This window comes from Mytilus californianus, unplaced genomic scaffold (assembly GCF_021869535.1).
Source record: "Mytilus californianus isolate M0D057914Y unplaced genomic scaffold, xbMytCali1.0.p SCAF_9, whole genome shotgun sequence".
NCBI lineage: Eukaryota > Metazoa > Mollusca > Bivalvia > Mytilida > Mytilidae > Mytilus > Mytilus californianus.
Genome location: NW_026262745.1, coordinates 94,165,973 through 94,184,751, shown reverse-complemented (window position 1 = coordinate 94,184,751; position 18,779 = coordinate 94,165,973). Strand labels below are relative to the sequence as shown.

Genomic DNA, 18,779 nt, shown 5'->3' with positions numbered 1-18,779 from the left:
AAAACGATATTAAATTGTACTTACATCTTCCTGTAAAATATAGAAAGAGATTTATATTAGTACACAAAAAATATCTGATCACATTTAATGTGGATTTAATGAAAAAAAATCGTGTTTAAACAGGATAATACCTTGAAAAATAATAGCATACACACAAATTATACTTCGCTTCTTCAACGCACATCTCGTCTACAGTAAAACCATTAATGACACAAGAAACAGTTTAATGATTATGATGATGAATGATTGTTTAACGATTAATGGTAAATCTAATTAAAATTCTTATTATATATCAGTTTGGCAGAGTTGTTGTCTCTTTGACATATTCCCTATTCACATTATGTTTTATTATTCTAGACAAGGACGATATGAATGTGAATATGAATCCTAAGAGACCGCCATGCTGAGCCAGATTTTGAACGTTTTAGCCCACAAGATAACATTCCGCAGAAAGACACGTCACTATTCCCGGACACATTTTTTCGACTCCGACACATTCAGTCTTTGATCTTACTCCTTAAAGCCGAGTGCTCAGATGAGAAGCAGCAAACACTTATTTTTAAGTTTTGGCTTGACCTGCCGTAGATTAAACAAACGTTTAATAACAATCGAGGCGAGGAAATTACTACCAGATGACAGAGACGGTACGAAAATTTGCAGAGCATTGAAAATTCCAAAATGTTTTACTAATATAAAAAAGAATGTAGTTTGATTTTTACTGACACTTATGCATACCTTATATTTCTAAAAATATGATAATAATATGACACAAATACTTACATAGGTGGTTTACTGAAGAAAAAAAAACAACAAAACAATCAAATAAGATGCCATAACTATGAAATATGTTTCAAAAGAAGAACAAAGAATTTTGAACTTGTATTTATTTCCGTACGCGTCATCATGAATTAAAGAGACTGCTCTTAAAAAAAGTGCATGCATTTAACTTCTCTTAGAAAATTACTCGGTCATATCTATACATTTCTCTATGATTCTTTCACATTTGTTTTATGGAATGCACACTTTTTTTCAAATTTAGATAAGATAAACATATTTGTGTAAAAAAATGTCAATATCAATGTATGGAATAACGCATTCATTTTATTTCTTACATCGTTTTGATAACTCAGACTGTATAAACTAAATAGTTATAACGTTGTTAACGCATTGTAGTGTCGGCATTTATTAGGATTGCAAACACTTTGGGTGTTTTTTGTTTAAAGTGCAGAACCAGTTTCCAAGGCAGTTTTCTTGTAATATCGAAATAACTTGCATGACAAAACGCTTTGTTTGCTTTAATCAACAACGGCCATATGTGAATCATATTTTTCATTACTTTAAGTAATTCAATATTGGTATTGTAACGTTTATGGGTCATCGTAAATTCCCCTTTTTCTATTTTAAGATATTATATATAACTATAGTTGTCCGGTCACTTTTTCGCGGGGATCGTTTTTCTCGTGCTTGAAACTCAATGTCCAGACTTGGATATTTAAACCTCGTTTGGACAACATTTCTTTAGATTGGGGAAAACTTTCGTACCTGTAAGTTGTACTTAAAATTTAATTTTATTTTGTATTACAATGTTTGACTTAAATATTTATTTCTTTACATTTGATATATTTCTTTTCGGTCTTAGAGTCAAACATTTCTAAATTTATAAATTTACGTTTCCGTTCCAAAATGAATAAAGGGAATTGTACACTAGCTAGGTATTTTATAATTTCGGGTTTATTAAGAAAAAGGGTTCATTTTGATAGCGATATTTAGAAGAATGGTTAATCCGAGGGATATTTTAGAGTAACGGTCGTCAATCTTCGGAATTGTTCGTGCCTTACTCTGAAATAGAATTTTTGTATTATCGCATGTTTTATTTAAGGTCTTGAACTGGTCAATGATATTGAAAAATGTGTTTCAGACATTGCTCTGGTTAGACCGAAAATTAAACGGGAATAGAATTAATGCGATGTGTTTTTTTTTTACTGGACTGACTTTGTTCCCTAGTTATGGAATTACGAGGTTCATGTTCTAGTCTAACAAAGTCGGTGTACAACTCTTAATATTTTAATTAAACGGACACCTCTAAAATTCTAGTATCTATCATTTTATTCAATTTGATAGCATTAAGGCCAAACTCTTCCTTGAATTGGTTAACTTTTTATGGGTATTTTTCACCGCATCGTTTTATCCTAAAAGGGGAAGTTCGAAAATGTATTGAAATTCTAAAGAATTTAAACTTTCACATGGAGATACCGCGATATTTATGTATTTATTGTCTAGTCTATTAAATATGAAACTTTTTTATGAGTCTTGGTTATTTGTTACATGAGCAAATACGTTGCTTGGCAAAATCGTCATCTCTGGGTTTTTTCTTGGTTTCTTATACCTGTCATTTATTGGATTTATTTTTTCCTTTTATTGTCAGTATGCTGTCAGAAGTCCTGGAGCGAAAGCACAGGCCGAACCCTCTCTACCAGTAACGTAAACGGCTGAGCTAGCGGGGTATAACGTCATGAGACAAATTATGAAAGGAAAATCCGTTTTCACACGAAAACCCGTTTACGTTGCAGTATTCATTTAAAACAAGCTGGTTGTATTTAGTAAGCTAACATATCTGATGAAGATAAATAAATAATGTCCGTTTTTATAAAAGTTATTCTTTAGACATATTTTTGACAAGTACTCGGATCAATTTAATATTTACTATGAAATAGCTAAACCACGATGCCAATGATAAAATGATTTCTTTCATTTCCATTTGAATATATCATATATAAGTATTTTCTGCCATAAGGCAATCTCATTCACTGAATTTTTCGTTAATTCATACAAACAGGAATACTCACTCAGAAACAATTTCTGTCCTGAAATTCAAACCAGTTAAAGTTAATAGTTATTTTACTATTCCCAAACATTGTGTAAAAAGGAGGAATAGGCAAAATAAAAAACATACACCTTTCTGTCAAGTTGGTTCAATATTCAATATTCAATTTTTTTTGTTAAACTTTTTCTTTTCAAAATTTTTTTTTTTCAAAATTTTTTTTTCTTCAGATTTTTTTTATCTTTTTTTTTTTATCATCGTTTTCAACATTCAAAATTCATTTTCGACATTCAACAATCGTTTGTCAACATTGGATTTCAACATTCAAAATTCGTTTTCAACATTCAACGTTTGTTTTCAATATTCAACATGTAAAAAAAAATTTAACATTCAATATTCGTTTTTAACATTCAACATTCGTTTTTAACATTCAACATTCCTTTTTCAATATTCAACATTCAACATTCGTTTTCAACATTCAACATTCAACATTCGATTTCAACGTTCAACATTCGTTTTCAACATTCAACATTCAACATTCGTTTTCAACATTCAACATTCGATTTCAACATTCAACATTTGATTTCTGCATTCAACAATCAAAACATATTTTAAAAAAAAGACTGTACACCAGAAACCAAAAGACGAAAACATCAGCAACTATATATCACAATACAGCCTTCAACAATAGTAAAACAAGAAAATCGTATAGCAAGCTATAAAAGGCCCCGACATGACGAAATAATTTAAACGAGAAAAATAAGAATTGGACTTATATAAACAAAAAATTAAAAATTTGATGGCAACCAAAATATTTCAGGAATGAATAAAAAAGGCATTGTGATCAATAGTTGAGTTGCTTTTATTGAAAAAGTATAAAAATTCCATGTTTGATTTGGTCATTAAGTCATATCTTTGGTACCTACCAAATTAGACTTGTTACGGGGTTGTAACATGAGTAAAACGACGGGTTCCACATGTGGAGCAGGGTCTGGTTACCTTTCCGGAGCACCTGAGATCACCCCCAGTTTTTGGTGGGGTTCGTGTTACTTAGTCTTAAGTTTTCTATGATGTGTTTTGTGTACTATTGTTTGTCTGTTGTCTTTTCCTTTTTCAGCCATGGCGTTGTCAGTTTATTTTCAATTTATAAGCTTGATCGTCCCTCTGGTATCTTTCGCTCCCCCTTTACTGTCTTACTGTATCCAAAGCTTATGCTGTATTAATCAAATGAAAATAAAAACAAAAAACATCCCACGTACTTGCAATTGTAGCATCTGTAGCTGAATTGTCTACTTGGTGAAGTGTCTCTATAAAGATAGCATATCAAACGATTAGAAAGATTCCAATACCACTTTTTGCTATTTCTCGGACATACCTGAACATCACAAGGTTTCCGTAAAATGTACGCCACAAAGGAAAAGTAATTGTTTTATGACGTCAATAGGTCAAGTGTTGCAAATTCTCAGGTCAAGTGTCGCAAATTCTTAAATAGCGATAAGGTCTAAGGTTTTAAGATGTCGATGTTTTTTTGCGTATTATATGTTTTTTGGGTTGCAGTCTCATTAGACATTTGCGGAAAGAAAGTCTATACCTAGGATTACACTTAGACTTACGATTACAGTTGGCGAAAAACAAAGGGTCGTCTCAAATTTATGAAAAAAAAATAACAGAAATACATGGTAAAACCAAATGATTGTTTTTGTATTGTAAATGGGTTTTTTTCGACGACAATCCAAAGGCAGCGCATGTGGTCACAACAAATTCAACCGGATTTGTTTATTCATGTATGGTAAGGAAACCCTTAGTGTTTCGAATTACTAAACGTTACTCAACATGAAATAATAAAGTATATCATAGATATTTCATGTCAACAACATTAATTCATTCTTCGTAACACATTCTACTCATATTTATATTGATATGTCTTCGCAGATACATAAGTGAATTAAAAAAGTCTTGGTTTGCTTTCATATTCCCCGAATAGTACAGTACCAAGGAAATGTCCCGTAATGACCATATTTGTGAGGAAAATGCTATTTCTTTCTTGAAGTCTCATTTTAAATACAATAGATTCACAGAAATGTTTGATGCCGGAATTCAAATATGTCGACGATTTAATCTCTCACTGGTTAATACGAATGCATACCTATCATTTTCACGTTGTTTAGGGTTTACTTCTCTTTTTCCCGTTTCTCTAAAAATAGAAATGATCTCTTAACGATGTGCGTTCGCTAATATAATGTTTGCATCAATATTCAAATATTTATGAATCATACCTTATTAGCGGCGTTCAATGAAATATAAAAGCAAGATATTTTCCAAAATTCATTTGGGATCCCGTTAACCCTGCCACATTCTGTATGTATTTGCCTGTCGGGAGCCTGTTATTCAGTGATTGTCGTTTGTTGTTGTGTCAATTATATGGTCATTTTTATAAATTAACAATTTGCAAAAGTATAAATTATGCTGAATAAAGGATTTTCTTATCTCAGGCAGATAACCGTAGCAATATTTGGCACAACTTTTTGGAATTTTGGGTCATCAATGCTCTTCATCTATGTTTGGCTTTCTTTACTATTTTGACTTGAGCGTCACTGATATGACTTATGTAGACGATACACGCGTCTGGCGTATAAAATTATAAGCCTGGTACCTTTGTTAACTATTAGCATGTCGAAATGTTCTTTTGTATTGTTTATTTGTGTATTTCTCTGTCCAGAATGATCTTCCATTTATTTGCACTGTAGTCCTGTCATGTACTGTTGTCAATTTAGTGTTATATTTAACATTGCCATGAAAGCACGAGGGTTGGCTAGCCACAAAACTAGGTTCAATCCACCATTTTTCTTTAAATGTCCTGTACCAAGTCAGGCAAATGTCAGTTGTTATCTTACAGTTCGTTACTGTGTGTGTGTTGCATAGTCGTTTGTTTTTTTGTTGCACTTCAGTATTTTTCTTTTGTTTCGATGTTTTTCTCTTATTGTTGATGTGTTTCCCTCAGTTTTAGATTGAAACCCGGATATGTTTTCTCTCAATCGATTGATGACTTTCGTACAGTGGTATACTACTGATGTCTTTATTTACATATTTGTTTTTCGTTCAATTGTTTGTATATAAATAAGGCCGTTAATTTTCTAGTTTGAATTGTTTTACATTTTGGGACCTTTTTATTGCTGAATATGCGGTGTTGGCTTTGCTTATTGTTGAATGCCGTACGGTAACCTATATTTGTTGATTTCTGTGTCATTTGGTCTCTTGTGAATAGTTCTCTCTTTGGAAATCATACTACATCTTTCTTTTTTTATATTTGAAATAAACAAAGTAATTTAAGGTAGCAATACCTTGTCGGGGATGTCCTTAGTTTAATCAAAGCATTTTCACTTGATACATTTTATGTAGTAGTGAATGCCAAAAGTTAGTCAGAGCTAACACTTTCTGAGAATACAGGTGCCTTAAAAGTGTTGATTATTATGCATTAAATTACCATCTCATAATTGGATGCCAGACACGCAATTTGTCTACATAAGACTTATCAGTGACGCTCAGATCAAAATAGTTATAAACCAAACAAGTACAAAGTTGAAGAGCATTGAGGACCCAAAATTCAAAAACGTTGTGCCAAATACGGCTAAGGTTATCTATTCCTTGGATAAGAAAATCCTTAGTTTTTCGAAAAATTCAAAGTTTTGTAAACAGGAAATTTATAAAAATGACCATGTAATTGATATTCATGTCAACACCGAAGTGCTGACTACTGGGCTGAAAGTGAACCTTATACTCTATATTAACCATATATAGCAAAAATTGGGGTACTTTGCTAATTTTCATAGCGGCCATATTGTTTTAACACGAGAATATCTATTACAATAGGATTATATTAAAAATGCAAATATGCCAATACCTAAGTCACACCAGCAATTTGTTTACATTAAAAAAATGGAAGCGAAACTGTGGTATACTTGCTATTTAAATAACGAAAAATTCATAATATAAATCAAGAAGACATTTTTCATAATGTTTTCGCATATAGGGTAACACATGTTGAATTTCTAGGTTAAATAACTTTTACCTCATCTGCTTTCTTAAATTCTATCAAAAACATGATGATTTTATCCTTCCCATCACGTAAATAGTCAAATTTAAATAATTTTCCTTAGAATTTCACATCATATTTGTAAATAACCGCCAAATGAGTTTTTAAAGACACGTTAGTTTAAGATCCAAGACATAATAGGTTGGATTATCTGCAAATGTTGAATAATTTTCCTTTTAAACTGCAACTAAAGGAGTCAATATAATTTAAAGCGCCACTGTCACATTGTGCAAATCATATGTATAAATTACCTAGGATTTTGCAATATGCAATGAAATATCAATAATGTTCCGTGGCATCCCAAAAGTGATGCCCTTTGAACTTTGTGACCCAATAACTAACAAAAAACTCACCCAAATGTTAAGTCTCCAATCAGTTTCTTTATTTCACTTCTTGGTGCTCTGCTTTTTACATATTTTACCGATGGCATGACAGTAAGCTGTTTTACTTCTACTGCAGCTAGTTGTGACTTTATTTCCTTCAGTTTTAGAAGCAATGCTGACGTCTCTGTTATCTGTTGTGCGTCTTGATAGATCGTGTTCTGTTCCTCTACTTTATTCAAATCAGTTTTAAATGCATTACCAATAGACTGTAAGTTTTGGAGCTGTGTTGCGTGTTGCTCTTTCACTGATCTGATCAGATCTTCAACTTGTGTATCAATAAGCTCTTTCAATCGTACGCCTTCTTTTCTTATGGCATGCATGACTCCATCGACATCACTGTGATATGCATGTGTTCCTTGCTCGATACCCATTATATTTGTTTTAAGTTTGTTCAGCTTTATGTTAATATCGCTCTCGATCTCAGCTTTGTTTATTTCAGTTGATGTATTAATTTCACATAAATCATGCTTTTTATGATTTTCAATAACACATATTTTACATATTGGTGCATCACATTCCTTGCAGTAGTATATAAAGTTTTCATCATGTTCATTACAGTATTGTTTAACTTCCGGGTTAATGTTAGAACCACTTTGAAATGTGTGATTTTTTGTCATCTTTGTCCGTAAATGAGATATTTTACATCCATCACAAAACAACTGGTCACATTCTTGACAGTAGTTATGTCCAGGACTTGAAACACAAATTTCACAAGTTTTAAAAGCTACCTGCGCCATTTTTTGTCTATTTTGTTTACCTGTAGTTATGTATGACACTGTAAATTTAAATCCCTGTATTATTATACGGATATGGATACAAATTTCCGGAACATACCTTTATAATTGGTTGGTTTAAGGTAAAAATAGAGCTTTAACAAGTTCTACCTTTTATTGGATTGATAAATATATTTTCTGCTACTATTGTTTTTTTTTTTTATCTATATATATATTACATATAATTTTATATTTCAAAATGAAATAGGTATGATTTACAATCAATATTGTTTTGTTCACTTTTTTATGTTTATATATGATTCAATTGGTAACTTTTCAAATGAAATGAATTATGGTGAATACGTTAATACAACAATAAGAAGATTTAAAAAGTGATACTTGTATATACTTCCTACAATAGAAATAAGCCGTTACTATTTATAGGACTTTATTTGTTCAATTGATTGCTATCGATTTACTTATCATTTCATTTCGCATTTAATTCAATTCTGAATAACTTTGGGATATCGTTTCAAATAAAAATTATACATTGAAGGTATGCAAAGTAGAGTTGTTGTTATTGCCTGGGTTGTAAACTTGTCTTGCTATAATTTACATATGTATATATATTTGGTTATCCATATTTTCGCTCCATTAAATTAAGGCTTGGAAATCTTATATATTTTCAAAAGTACTTCATTGCACATTTTTTAATGTAGTATTATCTCGAAATAGAAGTTCCTTGCTAATATAAGTTCCAAATGGAAAAAATATTCTGGAATATTATCCACTGGAATAAATATAACAGTACATATTCCTAACGAATAAAGGGTAAAGAATATTTGTTCCAACAGGAAAAGATATTACGACACTTTTAATAACAGAGATTCAAATGGAACTTCTGTTAGTTGATGCAATTTAGAAGTCTCTCATTATTCTGTATAGAATAGCTCTCATTTGATGCAGTATTATTTTACAATTTATAAATATCGATTGTACTTGTTTAGAGATGAGACTTTAATCAAACATTGAATTGAATTGAATTGCGATACATGAATCCGAACAATTGAATGTGTATGTAACAGGTAATACAGTTGTTTACCATATGTTTACCTGTTTAAGGGATAATGTAACAGGTAACTGTTTATAAATGATAATATGACAGGTGTCAACAACACACACATATCGATCTATTTAAATACTTCAGTGTTTTTTATGTTTGTTAGCACATACTTACAACTTCTCGTCCAATCAAATTGCTTATATTTGCCTTCTAATTTTCATAGTACATACTTTTCCCGTGTACTAAGTAAACACACGAATGACCACAAGGGTAAGATTTCATTGTATCATAATGAAGATATTTAAATCAAAAATTGCCGCTGGCTGTTTTGAAATAAAATGCTGTGTTCCAAATTAAATTAAATAGTTTGTAATTAGTTTTCACGTTGATTTTTAAATATCCTGCTATTAAAATCTTTGGATCTAAAAAATGTTTTTGATAATTGCTATTTCTTTCATTTAAATAAAGGGTAATACATATGGTTCTTTATACCTTGATTAGAGTACAACGATATCTTAAAATTATGATAATGTAATAATGTATCATCCATGCAATTACTTTGTACACAAAAAAGTGTGTACTATGAAACCTTCTGAAGGGAAATTAAAGCAACTTGGTGATAATTTTTTAAACTTTCTTAAGGAAGGTGATCTATTTCGTCATGAATTGATTGATTTATTGATTATCGGTTGCTTAATTTCCAGTGGCAAATATTTCATGCATGTTCAGGACGATGTCATGAATTGAAAAATTGTGATTATGTCTGAAGATAATGTGCCAATTATATATATAAACATATTCTGATAAATCTTTTAGTTTTTACTTTGAAATAATAAAAAAAAAAAAAAAACACACAAAACCTATAATCTCTGATCTATTGATAGTTGCTTTTTAATGCCTATCTGCTAGACTATATCTATGGGGACAAACTATCTATATGTTTCAAATTTATTATAGCTTTAGTTTTTAGTGAAATTAAAAAATGTTTTCAAAACATGTAAAGCTTCCACTGCAATTTAATTATTGCCTGCTTTTGGTCAATTTATTTGGTCATCTTACCATGTAAGAAGAACATGTATAGTGAAACACCACTTTATATCAATATACATACTTACACCAGCAGCTGCCATCTTTTCATTCTGGAGTCAAGGGCCTTTTGAAATCACATATTTTACAATGATACTAGTGAGTAGATTTACAAAACTTCGTTAATGAGCTCCGTTTTACAAACACCTGTGATACAAGTAGTCAGCCAAAATAAACTATCAATAGACCAATTAAAAGATTACTCGAGTTGTAAATATGTGCTAAATTGGATAGTCTATGAAAAGGTATATACTATGAAATTAAGAGCTCGGGGCAAGCCCCTCGCTCTAAATTTCATAGTATATACCTTTTTATAGACTAACCTAGACATCTTTTATGTATGAATTTGTTAATGTTATGAGTTAAAAGTATAATATATTGATTCACGACGACAATAAGATCAGTAACTTGAAACTGAATATAATATCTAAAGTAATAAGTTATGACGATATCTGTATCTATACAATAAAATAAAAAAAGCGCCATAGAAAACAAAATCGCACCACAATTTGTTTTCTTAGCTCTGTTTTCTTTTATATAAGTCAATACAAACGAATATCCAGTGACTTTTTTCTTTTCCTCTGATTTTTTTTCCATATTATCATGTCACTGAACGGAGTTTGGGGCATTGTTTTTATATACGTCTCTTTTTTTTTTTGTTATTATTATTATGATATCCTAAATGGAGTTCGGATGATATATCGTTATTCCACGTACGTTTCTTTTTTTTTTCTTAACATGGTACCCTGGTCGTAGTCATGGTAGTTGGGGCGAACTATTTTCTTCTTCCTGCTTATGGTAAGAATTTGAGTAATGAGTGAGCAGATCATGACATATTTTCAGAGGATGTATAATTGGCAACGGTAAATAAAAGCAACAGTAGTATACCTGTGATCAAAGGTCATAAATAGATTGAGAGAAAACAAATCCGAGTTACAAATTAAAACCGAGGGAAACACATCAACTACTGTGGATTCATTTATTTTCGTGGGTACCAATTTTCGTGGATTGAGGAATTCCTGCATTTTCGTAGATATTTGATTTCGTGGTTTTGCCAAAGTCTGCAAACGTTTTTATAGTAAATTTGTAATTCGTTGTACATTGGAATTCGTGGTTCCCTGGTTATCACGAAATCCACAAAAATTGGTATCCAACGAATAATAATGAATCCACAGTATCAGAGGAAAATAAAGGAACAATAGGAATACTGAAGAGCAACAAAACGAACACAAACATACATAGAAAATAACTATTTGATAACAACTGCAATACTCCTGAGATAGTACAGGATATTTTAAGAAAAATTATGGGTTGAACCTGGTTTAATGGTTTTGTCTTGGAAGCACTACAACATCTTATGAAGGCGATTAGTTTCACATTTAGTTTTTCGTTATTTCTTTAATATTTATAGCGGGTACTGCAGGTAGGTAGGTAGACGTTTACATTAACGATGCGCCTTAAAAGTTTTCCCTTTTTATCATTAATTCATGCGATTCTTTCGGTTTATGTTTGATTCCTTGATTTATCTGTTCCTAGTTTTCTATGTTGTCTTCAAGTTGTTTATCTGATTTGTCATGGTGTTGTCTTGTAGCTTATCATCGACGTAAGAATATCCTTTTTGCAATCATGAATAATGAAAATTTGCAGCAGTTGATTTTCGATGATAAGCTTGCAATTGGTAATCATACATATATCATCAGAACTTTAGAGAACATCAAGAAACGGATTCGACTTCCTAAAATAAAATATTTATGCTTAGACCATGAAAAAAAAATAATAAGCTTTTGTTTTGTACCCGTGCTCTTTTTTGTGGAAGCACGTATCATTACGAATGTGATATTCATTTCAATATGAAGGTTAATTTTAGAATCACACGCGATTATTGTTAGCAAATTAAACTATCGGATTCACATGAAACATACATGCAATATAATTTTTCAGTAAAAGATGTACAAATTTTAAGCTAACTTTTGTTGACTGGTCAAATGCCAAAACAAACGCCCACAAGTTCGGATGTGTTCAACATTTTTTGGGAGGTAAACAGTTTATAAGTGAAAAGTTGGAATAAAGTTTAAATTAATTTCAATTGGCAATGGATTCTTGGAAAAATTATCTAATAGACTGACGTGAGAAAAATGAGTTAAATAGGAAACCCCCTGATTTATACTATTTTGTACTTTTCATAACATTTAATAACGTCATTCTGGTAATCCGAGTTTCTTTGAAACAGTGTATAACGGTTCTCTGTTTCTTCAGAAATAATTTCTTTTTTGCATGTTTAAATGATTGTGCTATTTTCCAATTTTTTGTATGTTCTGTTATCCATAGAATTTACCGGTTTCCTTTATTGACAATGGAAATTTATCATTTAAATGATCCCTTAAACATGCAATGCAAATGTTCATTAATGATAAAAAAAGTACAGATTTCAGAAATTATACATTTTTTTTTAATCCCAGAATGAAATATATCATTGCATTAACTGACATATCTTACAAAATGCATAACATCTTCAGGAAACAGAAAACAAAATAACAATACTGTAAAATAATATATCTGTTTTATTGATCCATATCTTATTCTGTCTATGCTTTTCGGATTATCATTGTTGTTGTCTTCAGAGAGTAGTAGTATCCTTTCCAACTGTGCCACTCAATACCATTTGCAAACGAATTGTGGTTTCTTTTCAAATATAGACCGTTTAGATTGCTAAGATGACAATGTCCGTACCACCATCCTCCCTTGTATGCATTTGCGCATCCACTTCTGTTATCTTTGTCTTTTGTTGTGAACTTATCCCCATTGTGGAAGGTGAATGAATCTCCTGTTCAATTATAAAATTATTGACCATTCAAGTAGCAGACTAACAACTACTCCTTATGATAACGAACATTAAAATTCATTGGGCATCTCAACCCGCATAATTTCAAAAATACAACCGACGTTGCAATTTCAATTGATCAATTAGAACATGGCTCTGTTTCCAAAGCGAAAGAAGAACACCATATCATAATTGGTAGTATAACAGAAAACTCCCAAACCAAACAACAAAAATTATGAAAGGGTAATTTAGTAACAAATCAATCAATCAATAAACGGATTATGATAATAGATACAGTAAGCAAGAAATGTAAAATGACACTCACCTGCAGTGCCAAAATGACCTGCCACCGTTAGCTTTTCGAATTGATTATAATTTGCATATCTTGAATTATTCTCAAAATCTTGCATATCTACACACAGTTTGTACTTTCCCTGAGATGTGATCTGATGCAGGTGGTCATTACCTGTATAATGAGTAATTATTTGATATCAAATAAAATATATAAATATACAACGGACAGATCTAGAGCTAACTTTTTGAAAAAGTAACATGTTTTTTATGTACAATTAAATTGATTTGAGTATCAAAGGATTTAAATCTTCAGAAGAAGCTTCTCAAAATGAAAGGGAAATTAAGAGAATTACGGCATTGGTCAACATCTAATGAACCACATCTTTATGCCGGAGTTTGCTAGCTGATAAAACGCCATGAGGTGTAATACCACCAAATCATATTCACATCCGGTTGCATACGATAAATGGTCGAAAAAAATATTCCCGTGAATTTGAAAGTTGTAGGAAATTAATCCTACATTTCATTGCAGTAAAAAAAACTCTGGGTCATAAAATTATATCTCAGGTGTTCCTAGGCACCATTATTTTCTTATTTGGCGTTTCTATAGAATATTGTGGAAACTAGAGGTTAAATGGTAACAAAAGCTTGCACACAGGTACAAAAGATGTGAAAATTTGATTGTTTAACATCAGTGACGGTTATTCATCTTTATGCGATGAAATGTTATGTGAATATTTGTTCTATAGTACTGGACAGGATAAAACTTTACTCATGCCAAGAATTTCTTTATTTGAAACAAAGATAAATTCTGCACAATTTTTTTGAAAAGTGCAAATATAACAAAAGACTAGTAGGGGAAAATCAATGTTGTTATTACACCTTTACTTTATTTCATCCATATGGTGTATATGCTCGACACAAAAAAAGATGGGTACCTTTTCTACAAATAATTATGCTCCGAAAATGTTTAAAGCCTGCGTTTTCATAGAATATCAATATAGTGCAATATATATATCGAATAATCAGTATACAGTACCTAACCAACATTCTCCATCTACTTTTCCAAAACCATTCTTGTACGACTCCCAGTCTAGGTAAAAATTCAACTTCCCATCCTAACGATGTTGAAAAACCTATAAATCAATATGTACAATTAGTTTGATGCAAAGAAAACGAATTTTTAGAGATAATGTCATTTCCCCCAAGCAGTCGCTTTACAATTGACACATTATGGTTAAAAGTCTCACGATCCTTACTTAGACAGAGTGTTTGTGTGTGTTTCATTTTAAGCGATTAAGTTTAACATATCAATATATTTGTGTATTTTTTTTTTAATTTTGCACATTTACAGATCGTTGATAGTGAGCTTAACTGAAAAAAAAGAAATGTGTTTCTTTATTTGATTATTTTATTTTTTTTGTGTTGTTGTTGGTTGGTTTTATTTTTTTTTGAGGGGGGGGGGGAGGGTTGGAGAGTATAAGATTCAGGTTTTTAGAAAAATTAATGTCATTTCATAGCCATCAACATGATCAATGGAGGGTGAATTCTTAAATTTAAAATAAAATCAACCGAATAAACTAAACATAATTGATAACAACTAACAGTCCATCCTCCGCCATGTTTTTCCATTTCACAGAAAACGTTAAATCCAGGCGTTTTATTGTGGTATATCTTGTAGATTCCACTTTTACAAGTCGACTTGTCCAAGTCACTACAGTCATTTGGTCTTTTCACTGAAACAACAAAAGTTAGTGTTTATATGAATGAAGCATTCAAAATTATCCAGGTTTTAGACCAGTGTGGTTTTTGATTTGCTTCAATTTAATGACTGTCAAAATTGATTTCCGATTTATTATTTCAGAATAAGTCCGGCCTTTATTTTTTTTAGAAAAGATTGTCCTATAGCTCTTGCGACTATATATATATATATATATATATATAACGTCAATATTGTAGGATCCCTCGGAACATGGTAAATTTATTTTTAACCGATTTAATACTCCTTCGGCTATAGAGCATTGAGGACTAAAACTTCCAAAAAGTTTTGCCAAATACGGCTAAGATAATCTATGACTGGGGTAAGAAAATCCTTAGTATTTCGAATAATTCATTCTTTTGCAAATAATTAATATATAAAAATGTATCAAGCTACTTTATATGAGGTTTTAATTGAAATCTAGCTGCGGAACCATAACTCTTTTTGTCCTTATTATATTTTTTTTAATTTTTGCGGAACACATGTAGCTATGCATGGTCTGTAAATTGTCAAAAAATGTAAAAAGGACCGAAGAACTAATATTCCGCAGATAAATGATATCATGACTGTTCAAGTATAGTAACGGATACTTCAGGAGAGATAAACAGACATACAAAAGAATTTCAAATGTTTGGAGCTGGAAAGCGGAGAGTGTATAATACTGATAATTCTGAATTCCAGAGCAAGTTGTTGTTTCTTCAGTTGTAAAGGTCTTTGTTTTCTCTGTTGTAGTTTCTTCAGTTGTAAAGGTCTTTGGTTTCTCCGTTGTAGTTTCTTCAGTTGTAAAGGTCTTTGGTTTCTCTGTTGAGGTTTCTGCAGTTTTCGCGGTCTTTGTCTCCTCTGTTGGTTTTTCTTTAGTTGTCTTCTTTTTGCAGGCACAGCTGTCGGACAGTAGTTCAACAATCTTGTCTGCCGTTTTCCCAAAAATGTAACACCTGGAAATTAAAGTATCATTACTTTGCCTGGGCTATAATTCCTATTAATATACATGTATAATGACTGGCATTAGCTAAGTTTTCTCTACGACTTTTGAAGAAAAAAAATTTGTCTATCGGTTTCCGGATTGAGACTAAACATTTTCACTGTTTTTTATTGTTGTTTAAATCATGTGAAAAGACTAATACCACCCCCCTAATCCTAAATACTTCCACTTCCTTCCCATTAACCCTATGACGACAATTGGCAAACAAATTTTTCTAACATATCCTTATGTTGTATCGCCCACTGATCCTGGTTTTCACCACCTAGACTCACCGGCTTCCCACCAGCTATCATTCCCTACAAATGTAGCTGTCCCTTGACCCCTGTCCCCTCTTTATCAGTGGTAGATCTATAAATGTTCATAATGAGAGGGGGCATGGACTGCCTTAGAGGGTCCGCGCCAGTCATGCTTCAGTGTTTCTCTATGTATAGTCATTGATTTTTCCCACAAAATCGGAGTGAGCACACTAGCCCCCCTCCTTAATCTACCTCTTTTCATAATTAATACTGAATTATGTAATATTGGTATAAAAAAATAATATAAACATATTAGTCTTTATCTTTTGCATTATACATTTTATAAAGCAATTAATTTTCCACCGACATAAAATTTGAAGCTTATAAAAACATATTTACGTTTTACCTCTACATTTAACTTCGATAATGAACTTTAAATAATCATTAGATATACTAAAATTAATACTCCGATATTTTTATGAATCAATTAATTGAAATGGTACGATTTAAAATGGATTAAGAAACAACTCACAAACAACTACAGGCAATTTGTTTTCTATACACTATGAGTGCATATCTTTCTAACCAAAGTTTGGTAAACGTTGTGTGCCGTTTGATGTAGTTTGTTAAACGTTACAAAAGTAGAAACAAATGCATCGTTTAATCAGAGTTTACTGACCCTGTTTGAACTGTCAAAAATGCATGCACATTTGAACTTATTACGCGGGGAACACAGCCGCAGTAGAAAATGTTATAGACGACACAGGGAACATCGCTCTTCTATGCATATCTAATTTTATTTTATTTCACTAACAAACGACGAACGGCAAACCGTAGACGCATTTGCAGCGAGTGTATAGTTTGTCAAAGTTTATGCAGGTCCTCAATGCTCATCAACCTCGTACATTATTTGGCCTTTTAACATTTTTTTATTCGAGCGTCACTGATGAGTCTTTTGTAGACGAAACGCGCGTCTGGCGTAAATATAAAATTTCAATCCTGGTATCTATAATGAGTTTATTTACAACCACTGGGTCGATGCCACTGCTGGTGGAGTTTTAATTCCCCGAGAGTATCACCAGCCCAGTAGTCAGCACTTCTGTGCTGACATGAATTATCATTGATACGGTCATATTTATAAATTAACTGTTTACAAAACTTTTAGGAAATTTTGGTCACCAATGCTCTTCAACCTCGTACATTATTTGGCCTTTTTAACATTTTTTTATTCGAGCTTCACTGATGAGTTTTTTGTAGACGAAACGCGCCTCTGGCGTAACATAAAATTTCAATCTTGGTGTCTATGATGAGTTTGTTTGCAAATGATAATCTGGCGCAATACCCTACATGGCAGTCGTCATTAACCCAAAATTATATTAGATTAGATAATATTAGAAATTACATAATTAAAAATTAACCTATCAGACTAATGATCTGTATTAGCCATAGAGGCTCCAATAACCAGAATCATCACTGTGATTGTATATCTAGTCATAATTGACTGTAGTGTAAACAATAAAGTTTAATTGCTTTCTCAATTGATACCGTATATAACCAAAATGATATCCTCATCTTAATTAAAAACCTTCTGCTACATACATTGACATAATTCATGTAATTGCAGGTATGAAATATCATATCAATTAATTTTCTTTTGGCGTGACAGTTAAATTGTTGATATCTGCATTTAACACGTAATAAGGATTAAAAGAACCGTAAATGTCTAGTACTAACTGATTCTTAAGGGTATCATAACATATGGATGAGGTATTAAAAAATGATGCATATCTACTTCATATAATTCTTGATACAATCTAAGACATGTATATGATTCTGGTAAAACTCAAATTAAAGATTTTATTAATTGTTAATACTGGTTATATATTATAAATTAATATTATCAGAATCACAAAACGGTTTACAATCTGCTTTGAATAAACTGGAAAAATATTGCTACAAATGGCAACTGACTGTAAATACAAGTAAAACAAAATTTATGATTTTTCATTCTAGAAATTCTTTTGAGTCAAATTTTTTTTATAAACAAAATCAGTTAACTGAAGTTTAAGAGTATAATTTTCTTGGGAACATTATTGATAATAAAGGAAAATTTAAGAGATCTACACATGAACTATCCAAGAAAGCGCTTAAAGCGTTATTTTCACTAAAAAAATATATGTCTAACTTTCATCATGTCCCTGTTGATTTATCATGTAAATTATTTGATTCACTAATTAAACCCATAATTTTATATAATAGCGAGATCTAGTTTATGGAAGATTATCACTCAATTTTTAGAGCCATAAATAGAGCCACTTTGCATGGAACTAACTGTGATACTTTATCATTGACAGATAGATTCAGCTTTGAGAAAGTGCATCATAAATGTAAAACTGTTCTTGGAATTAAAAAAATCTCATGTAATATAGCTGCAAAGTCTGAGTTAGGACGATTTCCACTTGACTCCTTTATAAAAACTCAAGTTTTATTATATTTTTGTAGAATTAATAGCCATGAAATAAACCCTC

At 31.4% G+C, this 18,779-nt stretch overlaps 1 protein-coding gene and 1 long non-coding RNA gene across 3 annotated transcripts; both read right to left on the bottom strand.

The window, feature by feature from the left end:
• Positions 1-20: 20 nt before the first annotated feature.
• LOC127714047 (E3 ubiquitin-protein ligase TRIM9-like) lies at positions 21-8,069 on the bottom strand. The gene is made up of 6 exons (XM_052219995.1): positions 7,268-8,069; positions 4,968-5,015; positions 4,081-4,128; positions 2,847-2,864; positions 781-792; positions 21-30 (listed from the first exon to the last, which is right to left on the bottom strand). The coding sequence occupies exons 1-6, from the start codon at positions 8,032-8,034 to the stop codon at positions 21-23; spliced, it is 903 nt and encodes a 300-aa protein (XP_052075955.1). The 5' UTR covers positions 8,035-8,069.
• A 4,671-nt stretch (positions 8,070-12,740) lies between these two features.
• On the bottom strand, positions 12,741-15,021 carry LOC127715328 (uncharacterized). Of its 2 annotated transcripts, XR_007988300.1 has the most exons (4): positions 14,880-15,021; positions 14,314-14,410; positions 13,306-13,446; positions 12,741-12,983 (listed from the first exon to the last, which is right to left on the bottom strand). It is a non-coding gene; the product is annotated as an uncharacterized LOC127715328 (long non-coding RNA). The 2 variants fall into 2 exon arrangements; XR_007988299.1 differs by lacking the exon at positions 13,306-13,446.
• Positions 15,022-18,779: the final 3,758 nt, after the last annotated feature.

Excerpts from the sequence above, each read along its gene's own strand:
- LOC127714047 (XM_052219995.1), bottom strand. The coding sequence starts at position 8,034 with ATGGCGCAGGTAGCTTTTAAAACTTGTGAAATTTGTGTTTCAAGTCCT. Across the intron at positions 5,016-7,267 it reads ATTGGAGACTTAACATTTGG|AGAAACGGGAAAAAGAGAAG; the intron begins GTGAGTTTTTTG and ends TTCTATTTTTAG. Across the intron at positions 4,129-4,967 it reads AAACAACGTGAAAATGATAG|AGACACTTCACCAAGTAGAC; the intron begins GTATGCATTCGT and ends CTATCTTTATAG.